The following is a 10,249-nucleotide window of genomic DNA, read 5'->3' on the forward strand; positions in this document are numbered from 1 at the left end:
AAGAATCGCTGTTGAACTATGTGAATATTTGTCTCACTTTTCTGTTCATACACACTTTGCAGCTTTCTCCACATTTCTGCTGCAGTACTACAGGTTATAATATGCAACATGACATCCTCCGTCATCCTTGTGACAAGTAATGATTGAGCTTTTGCATCCTTGCCTTCCCATGCAGTTTTTAGAGTTTGATCTTCGGGTTTGATACTCTTACCTTCTACGATGTCAAATAATCCTTGACCTCTCAGTAAGACTGAAGTTTGAAATTTCCAAATGTTCCAATTTTTGGAACCCTCCAGTTTACATACCGTCCCTTGAGCCACTGGTATAATCGTTGTAGTTTCCATCTTGTAGCACTCCAACCAACTTGTAACTTCCTACCTTGCCTTTGAACAGGTAGTATTTGCAGAGATAATTTCGTACCTCGCCAACCACGCCGCCACGTGCTGTTTGCCGGACGCGTGTTTTTTTTTCAAGTTGTATTATTTTACGACAATAGCAGAGTTATACCCAATCCATCCAAATAGATTACGTGCTTGCGCCCATAACCTATTAATGTAAGAGAAACTCGTATCACATCTGCATTACATTTATTTCCCAAAATAATCAAACTACTGTTACAACATTTTATTAAGGTTTTTGACAAGAGTATATTATAATAACTACGTTTTTGGTATCTTCTATTAATCTATGGTCAGGTTTGTTGAAAAGGGACATAGACTATAAAGTATGCATTGCTACCTATATTTTAACAGACTGCATATGAGGTTCAGCAGCAAGTGAAAAATATCAGGTAATGAATAAGAGCAAATTGACAAATAAAAGCTCAGACAATTATTTTGACAATCTCACAAATCGTGGCTATGAGAAAGATATTCTCGCGCTGATTTATCGTTGAAAAATCAAGTGTTGGCCAAAAGACCAGACTAATCAGAGCTAATTTGTAAAACACACACTACACAAACACACACTAGTTCCCATCTGCAGTTTCGCTCTGTAAAATAATAAAATCTTCTTTTCTAAATTCTTCTAAATTCCTTAAACCCCTGTTCCGAGGAAATTAAGAAAAATCTGACCTTATTCCTTGTTTACATTATAAAGAGAACCTCTGCGCAAACTTTCAGCTGTCTAGTTCCAAAGGTTTGGGCTGGGTGAGTCAGTCAGTCAGTACCTTCCTCTTTACACGCATTGATGATTCTTTTTCGCCAGGTCTATTTACAACTAAAAGCGATAATAGTCAAGCTAATCCTAGCATATCCTCAACACACACTGTGGATGATGATGTGCGTCATCAAGTCCAGTTATCCTCAACGGATGAAGCGCTGCGCCGATGTCTTCTCGGACCCGAGACTGAAGGAACCGCAGATGTTGAAACTTGTGTGTGACTTCACACAACTGGCTGAGAAGCTGATTGAGTTGTGTAACAAACCTATTGTGGGCAGCGGTTCGGTGAGTACTTTCTTTTGTATAAATTGTGAGCTAACGAGTAGTGGGTCACTTGGTGTTTGTGTGGATGGAGCGCTGTGCCGATGTCTTCCCTGACTCGAGGCTGAAGGAACCGCAGGTGTTAAAACTTGTGTGTAACTTCACACAATTGACTGAGAAGCTGATTGAGTTGTGTAACAAACCTATTGTGGGCAGCGGTTCGGTGAGTAATTTTTTTTGTATAAATTGTGAGCGAACGAGTAGTGGGTCACTTGGTGTTAGTGTGGATGGAGCGCTGTGCTGATGTCTTCTCTGACTCGAGGCTATAATGGCACCGCAGATGTTGAAACTTGTGTGTGACTTCACACAATTGGCTGAGAAGCTGATTGAATTGTGTAACACACCTATTATGGGCAGCGGTTCGGTGAGTACTTTCTTTTGTATAAATTGTGAGTGAACGAGTAGTGGGTCACTTGGTGTTAGTGTGGATGGAGCGCTGTGCTGATGTCTTCTCTGACTCGAGGCTGAAGGAACCGCAGATGTTGAAACTTGTCCGTGACTTCACACAATTGGCTGAGAAGTTGGGAGCTGTGTAACCAAACTATTGTGGGCAGCGGTTCTTCTTAGCTCTCGGATTTCTTTTATATGCATAGCAAGCAAACGTGCAGAGATGGTTCAGGGGTCTGCACTTGGTGTGTCGGACTAAAAGTCGATTTCTGGCCGAAGCCGAAGCCGATGTATCGCCACAATCTTTGACAAAGCAGGAGCCAACATTTTAATAGCCCTAAGAAATTCAGTTCAAGATTGGGCGGCCGGCGCAACGTAGTGTGATCCCCGCTCTCATTATTGCACTCTCATGCATTCGTAACAGTTCATTCAATTTCGGGGCTTGCTAATAACCTTCGGCTTCGGCTGAAACTTCGGCCCAGTTTTTAGCCGAAGCCGAAAGTTTTTGGACGAAGGTGGTCGAAACCGAAGGTAAAATTGCTTCGAGTTAAGTTCGAGTGTAAATTGCGCTTCTTATAAGAACCAAAAATTTTAGAGGGCCAAGAATCTCAAAAACGCAAAAACTGTAGTTCTACTTTAGGTATTTTTTTTTCTCTTCACAGACAACGACTGTGACGTCACTCGTGCGCACTTTACCGCGCCTCCTTTCTGGGGAAAATTTTAGTCACATCATGATGCCATTCCAGGTAAGTTCATTTTGTGAATCCTATTATCTGGTACGCTTTGTGGCTACAATTTTAATCTGACGTATTAATTACCCGACTGTATACGCAAAGGATTGTGAACATACATTTAACGATGTGTTAAATGTGTTTAAGTTTGTCCTACATTATGTAGAGTTCTACAGACAAAATACTTGTTATAAAAAACCGTTCAAGTGTGAGTTGTACTCGAACACGGAGGGTTCCGTACCATCGTGCAAAAAATAACACTTTTTTGTGATGTAACAAATTCACGGTTTTCGGATTTTTCCTTTACTTCTAGGTCAACAGGAAGTACCCTATAAGTTATCTTGATAGACACGACAGACGGATAGACAAACAGATAGACAGACAGATAACAAAGTGATCCTATAAGGGTTCCTTTTTTCCTTTTGAGGCACGGAACCCTAAAAAGGAGTCGTGTTTTAGTTTAGTACTTTTATGTTATATCAAAATTTAGTTGTATCCTGTATTATTGTAGGAATTCTGTAAGATAGTTCTTCCCTCAAAAGCGGCCCGACAAGAGCGCATAGATTTCAACATACCAACAGAACCACCGGTCTACATCGCCGGTATCGAAGAGCAGATTAATATTATACCGTCGCTGCAAAAACCAAGGAAAGTTACATTAAAAGGTAACTCTTTCATTTTTCTAATGTTATGTAATGATCTCAAAAGCAAGACTCAATTATTAGTATCCCAAGAAAACCCCTAAGACAGATTACTTTAAATAATATAAAATATTAGCTGATGACAGCGAATTCGTCCCCATGGAATTAGGTTTTTAAAAATACCGCAAAAAAAAATAGAAGCCAGATAGACAAACAGACACACTTTCGCAGGTAGGTATATACCTATGCAAAGTTTGTATATATTTACGACTAAGCTATTTTCTTATAATAGAAATTAATTAGTTTATGCCCGCGAATTCATCGGCGTGGGCTACATAAATTTCAAACCTCTATTTTACCCCCTTAGGGGTTTAATTTTCAAAAATTCTTTCTTAGCGGATGCCTACGTCATAATAGCTATCTTCATGCCAAATTTTAGCCCGATCGGTCCAGTGGTTTTAGTTGTGCGTTAATAGATCAGTCAGTCAGTCAATCAGTCCAGTCAGTCAACTTTTCCCTTTAATAATAATTAATTAGCAGCAAACGTATACCTAGCCATGTTATTATAAGTAATTTAAACAGAAATTATTCGATTCCGCATCAATAACAATGCAGTCAATTATCAACGCTATTTGAAAGTCAAGGTCGATGTTTTTTGCATAAGGGTATCTTTGAGTAGGAAATTGTGTAACAGTTTTTTATGAAAAAGATAATTTGCCACTGATTGAAATTTTAGTTAGGGTTCCGGCCTTGAAAGGTTAGAAATGGTGTAGTCTAATTAATTATGGAAGAACCATTGAACTAAATGTACGTATAGAAGGGCTATTTCAAACAAAAAATTGTGTTCTACGAAAGTGTCAAAATTAGTATGATGCTGGACATATTATGAATATGTTATCATAATATGAATATTAGTGCGTAGAAGGCAGATAATTGATTTCTACGCGGCATCGTACGGAACGATACATTTTTTAGTGGTAGGACTTTTTCGGTATGGTGGTAGCCTTCCACCAGACCAGTGATGAGCTTAGAAATTACCATTAACATTTCCAAATTAATCCAACCAAGAAATGTACCTGGGACCTCCCACTTATAAAACCACACATCGCCGCGGCTCGGTCATAATATACTTATTAAATCTTTCAGAATACTTGTTAGACATTTTAAGCTTATTTTTGCACCTAATTGTTATATTTCGAATTTCTACGAATACTGAAATACATTCATACCCCATTCAAATGCTAATAGACATAGTTTGATACATACTAATTTCACTTATATTAATGTAAACCACGCCAGTTAGCATTTGAATAGGGTAAATTAAAAATATATTATAGGTTCAGATGGAAAGTCGTACATAATCATGCTAAAGCCCAGAGACGATCTTCGCAAAGACTACCGCTTGATGGAGTTCAACGTAGTCGTGAACAGGTTCCTCCAGGACGCCCCGGAAACTCGGCGTAGGCGACTCTACATACGCACTTATAGCGTGTTGCCTTTGAATGAGGAGTGCGGCCTTATCGAATGGGTGCCGAACCTTGTGGGATTGAGGCCTGTTCTCATACATATTTATAAACAAAAAGGTAAGTAAAAAGTAAGGTTTAGCATCAGTATCCTCTCCATTTTTAATATAGATACCTTCTAGTCAAGAGTGAATAGGCATCTTCTAGGCACGCGCGCCATCATCACTTGCCAGCAGGTCTGATTGCCCTCAAGCGCTATGTCTATAAATTTAAGAAAAGTGTAATTTTGTGGTACATTTTAATCTAAATATTTCGTGAGGAGCCTCTTTTCCCGCTTGATTCCTGTAGTATAAAAAAGGTAGGTACGCCGCCCTCTAGAATGCAAGCTACCTCTGTGCCAATCACCAAGGTCATATTGTGGGTAGAGGTAGATTTGTGAATTTGTGCGACATTACATAATGCTTACTTTGCTGGTTTCCTTAATTTTCATCTGGCCTTACTCGCCATATGATATTCAAGACGATTTGATAGTCAAGACAGACCAGGCGGTCATAGGGCTTTGGAATATTTTCTCGAGCGATATTTTATTTTAAAATCTTTATGGCCCACAAAAGGATACAGTGAAGAAAAAACCAAAAAAGTAGGAACCGAACTTGACAGCATGCAAAGGCGGTCTTATCGCTACTGGCAATCTTTTCTAGACAACCTTTGCACCAGAAGCTTTTGTATCAGAAGTAGAATCGATGTAGACGTGATTACGCTGTTAATGTTAAGACGTATAAAAATCACCATATATACGAATATGGGTGATAAAAAATTCTATCTTGAATTTATAGGTATCCATACAAGCAACCGGGAACTGAAAGAAATGATGTGTTCCAATAGAGACCCGGTGGAAAAGAAGCGTCGTATCTACGAGGAACAACTTTTACCTCGACATCCGCCTGTCTTCCAGGAGTGGTTCCGAAGAGTATTCTCTGATCCATATGGATGGTAAATAAACCTATTATAGTGCATTTTGAGAACGGATTTACGATATTTGCTTTATATGTCAACTGTCATGACAAAAGTACGATTTTAGTCCTTAATCGAAGCGTAGTAAACCGTACTTTTGACATGACAGTTGACACATAAAGTAAAAATGGCGACTCCTCTCAAAATTTAAGTGCCTATTTGGTGGTATTCTTTCTTAGAAACCAAACTAAATAGATGGTTATTCAAAATCTGCGGTATCATTTCACAATATTCTTCGGTATAATAATATCACAGACCTGTGAATAAAGCTTAGAGATTAGTTTACAACCAATAGGCATCAAAATTATTTGGTGATTTTTATAATATAAAAGTGCCAATAAAGAAACGTGCCAAAAAGAGCGGTGTTGATCATTCTATCTCACTTACATTGACAATGTATAGTGTGTGATTGAGAAGAAATGATTAGCGCCGCTTCGTTTCGATTCGTTTCTTTACTGGCATGTGGTGTGTGGCGTGACATTGGTCATTTTCCTAACTTTTATATAATAAGTTGAAATATAATTTTCCAGGTACCAGGCAAGATCTGCTTACATAAGAACAACAGCTGTGATGTCTATGGTCGGATATATTTTAGGTAATAATTTTATTATGTATTGTTCCTCGTCGTAACACTCTTAGCAGAGCGGTCGTGGTCATCATGAAGTGACGTTTTTGGGGGCAGATGTTATACGCCTCACGAGCATTCGCCACTTCTCCCTGCTGGTTGATAGTCTGGTACATTTGGTTGCTAGGCGGATTACATGGCGTCCGTGATCTCTTTGATTGTATTTCCATGATGACTTTCTTGGGAAGATTGAAGTGGTTTTCCCTTGCCTTCTGCACCAGTCCTTTTCGGGACTTTGGTTGGGATTATTTGGATCCCTAGGCCGCTGATAGGTGGCCCCATCAGGTTTGAGTGGTTATCCCACCACAGCTCGGTCGCCAGTACCTCGTCCGTTGTCTAGCAGGGGGTACCGCGTGCAGGTGAGGTTGACATTTGGAGCCGACTAAATGTTGTCGCTCTCCCCCTTGCCCCCTTATTATGCATACCTTTTCAAAAAAAGGTAGGCATTATAGAATACGGTTCTGCAAATATGGAATAATAGTATGTAATCCGCGCCTATCGTTAAAATAAATAATAATAATAATCGATCTGTAATCTGTCGATAAGTTACTTAACAACGTTGTTATTGAAAAGTAGCTTTTTGGCAAATAGTATTGCTAAGTAACATGATTGACAGATTACAGATAGATCTAATGCCTGTAGGCAGTCGAGTACTTACATTTTATCTAAAGACACGCACTCCAATTCGTCGTGACACTTTGGCGTTAGAGTGCGTTGATTACGATACACACACTGTCTTTGTTTGCATATTTAGATCTATTTTAATGCCAGCGACCACCCGCGGTTTCGCTCGGCGAAAATATAATTACTCTTTATTCCCTATTCCGTGGGAATTATGAAAAATCCGCCCTTACTCCTGGTCCACATTATAAAGGAAACCTCTGTGCAAGGCCAAGAGTTTGGGCTGGGCGTTTATAAGTCAGTGAGCTAATCAAAACGTTTTATGTATGTGCTAGCTGATGCCCGCGACTTCGTTCGCGTGGATTTAGGTTTTTACAATTCCCGTGGGAATTCTTTGATTTTCCGAGATAAAATATCCTATCTATCTCACTCTCCAGGTTTTTACCTATACCATGCAAAAAATCACGGCGATTCGTTGCTCCGTTGCGACGTGATTAAAGGACAAACCGACAAACACACTTTCGCATTTATAATATGGGTAGTGATCAACCTGGTAACGGGCCGCCATTTTTTTTTGGCCGCGTACCGTACGTAGTCTGTGTCACATACAAGCGTAAGAATTTGTCTACTCTACTTAAATTTTGAGATTAATGGTCCAAACGCACTTGTGCTGTGGTGCGCGACGCGACGAGGCGCGACAAACATAGTATATATGAATTTGTGTGGAGCTAAGCTCTTTTGAGCGACGCGGCGTGGCAGATGTAGTTTATATGAATTTGTATGACGCAAGGCGTTGCCGCGTCGCGCACCGCAGCGCAAATGCATTTGGACCTTAATAATATTGACAATCGTATTTATGACAGGCCTGGGCGATAGGCACGGCGAGAACATATCATTCGACTCCACCAACGGCGACACAGTCCACGTGGACTTCAACTGCCTCTTCAACAAGGGAGAGTCCTTCGAGTGGCCCGAACGTGTACCTTTCAGACTCACACACAATATGGAGGCCGCTATGGGACCGCTCAAACATGAGGGCATGTTCCGGTACGACATTTTTTTTTTACTAGATGAGTTTCTAGGTTTTTAAAAATCCCGTGGGAGCTCTTTGATTTTCCGGCATAAAAAGTAGGCTATGTCCTTCCCCGGGATGTAAGCTTACTCATACCAAATTTCATCAAAATCGGTTAAACTGTTGGGCGGTGAAATGCTAGCAGACAGACAGACACACTTTCGCATTTATAATATTAGTATGAATTCCATTACAAGTTAGCCCTTGACTATGATCTCACCAGGTGCAAAGATGATGCAGTCTTATATGGTAGCGGGCTTACTTGAAAGGGGTGTGGCGATTGATGATTATACCCATACGTCTTGCCGGTAAGTTTGAAGCTAAAGCTGAGATCTAAGAGCTCAGCCTTAAGTTTTAAGTTTGAGTAAAGTCATAGTTCGCTCTATAGATCTCACCTTAAGTGTCAATACAACTTGCAGAAGTTATGCCGTATCCACGGAAAGAAGTACCAACTTCAATTATGTGTAATTACGTAACAGAGAGCCCTATACTTGCTCGTAACTTGCACTGTGTAAACGCTTGCAGCAAGTCAACTTATCTGCAATTCAAACTGTATACTATTTTCTTTTTGATCATTTGAGTATGGCACCGCTTTCTTATTGCCATAGGAAAAGCTGCGAAGCCGTGATGCACGCGTTACGCGCGCAGACCGCAGCGCTGATGTCCGTGATCGGGCCTTTTGTGTACGACCCGCTGGTGTCGTGGGGCCGAGGTCGCTCCGCGCCGCTGGACTGCGGCGAGCGCACCAACGAGCAGGCGCTGCAGCACCTCAGCCATATCCGACAACGGCTTAATGGAATGGTGAGATTTTTAGGATAATTTTCATATATAGTTGGAGCTGAAGTAGTAACGGGTAGGTCCAGGACTGTTGCAGACCTTATGACCATTGCGGAAGCCGTGTTCTAGAGTTGAGACCGCTCAGCAAGCGCAGCGTGGAATGACGACCTTAAACTGAGTAGTGGCTGGATGAGAAAGGCAGGCCGTGTGTGATGGTGAGCTCTCAACGCGTTTCCCGTCTGGTCTTCTGTTCGAAGCGAAGACGTCTTGTCTGTGCTTTTTTTTAATTTATAGACTAGCGCTTGGCTGCAATCAGACCTGGGTGGTAAGTGATGATGCAGCCTAAGATGGAGCACGCTTGCCTAGAAGATGCCTATTCACTCTTGTCTTGAAGGTACCCATATTATAATTCGGTGGGAAAACTGATGGTGGAAGGGTGTTCCAAATATTACTGCACTAAGCATGCTCCTCTTCCTTATAGCAGAAAGACAATTCATTTCATGACAAAGGCTTAGTGGGATGGTGAGGATTTCAACTAAGTACTTTATTTCAATGCGCGGTGAAAGCTTAGTTGTTGAGACGTTGACCTCTTATTCGGGAGGGTTCTGGGTTCGATCCTGGGCATGTATCTCTAATTTTTTGGAGTTCTGGGCGGTATATACAATTGAATACCACTTGTGTTAACGGTGAAGTAAAACAACAAAGGGGTCATCTGAAATATTTCATAACTCATCAAATATACTAGAAGGGATTTACAGCCGTACTCAGAGTCGCATAATCGTTACTTAAGTTTAGTTAAAACGAGACAGAGCTATATCTTTCACATAAATCTGTCTCGTTTTAACTCAATCTTAAGTAACGATTAGCGACTCTGAGTACGGCTGTTAGAAGTTTTTTTTTTACAGGTGAAGACGAAAAACAAGCAACTGTCGCTATCACTGTCGCCGGAAGGCCAAGTGGAGCATCTGATTGTCGAAGCCACAAGCATACACAATCTCTGTCAAATGTATATCGGGTGGGGACCTTTTCTGTGATACTGATACAAATGTAGTGATTAGTTATGTGCGTGATAAGCTGCGTGTAAAAAGTACTAAAGATGTGATAAAGTTAGATGTAAGCTTAAAGGAGTGCCTTATTTGAGAATTACAATAAAGCAAATTCAAATTAGTTCAGTGTTTCATTTTCAATATCTAATCCCCAGGTCGACTAATCCCTGTCGACTCACTTAACGCAGAATTATCTGTGACTGAGAGCCATTTTATATAGCGCGCGAAACAATATATGAGGTGGGGGGACGCCCCGCACACCCGCACGTCACCCGCGCTCGCCAGCATCGGGCTAGCGCGAGGGTTGTGCGGGGCGTTCCTTACCCCCATTGTCCCATCTCGACCTGTCGCGTACCATAGATGGGATACCTACACTTTTCAACATTAAAT

General features: G+C 40.9%; 1 protein-coding gene across 1 annotated transcript in view; it reads left to right on the top strand.

The window, feature by feature from the left end:
* LOC117987972 (serine/threonine-protein kinase ATR-like) overlaps positions 1 to 9,980 on the top strand; it is a 28,243-nt gene extending 18,263 nt beyond the window's left edge. The window contains exons 22-30 of the mRNA XM_034975056.2: positions 1,207 to 1,446; positions 2,532 to 2,615; positions 3,112 to 3,265; positions 4,579 to 4,824; positions 5,541 to 5,697; positions 6,249 to 6,313; positions 7,828 to 8,011; positions 8,645 to 8,837; positions 9,719 to 9,980. Coding sequence (XP_034830947.1) covers positions 1,207 to 1,446; positions 2,532 to 2,615; positions 3,112 to 3,265; positions 4,579 to 4,824; positions 5,541 to 5,697; positions 6,249 to 6,313; positions 7,828 to 8,011; positions 8,645 to 8,837; positions 9,719 to 9,847 — 1,452 coding nt within the window. The 3' untranslated portion in view covers positions 9,848 to 9,980. The remainder of the gene's footprint in view (positions 1 to 1,206; positions 1,447 to 2,531; positions 2,616 to 3,111; positions 3,266 to 4,578; positions 4,825 to 5,540; positions 5,698 to 6,248; positions 6,314 to 7,827; positions 8,012 to 8,644; positions 8,838 to 9,718) is intronic.
* The last annotated feature ends 269 nt before the right edge of the window (positions 9,981 to 10,249 follow it).

The sequence above is a fragment of the Maniola hyperantus genome, chromosome 13, assembly GCF_902806685.2.
Source record: "Maniola hyperantus chromosome 13, iAphHyp1.2, whole genome shotgun sequence".
In the NCBI taxonomy this organism is placed as follows: domain Eukaryota; kingdom Metazoa; phylum Arthropoda; class Insecta; order Lepidoptera; family Nymphalidae; genus Maniola; species Maniola hyperantus.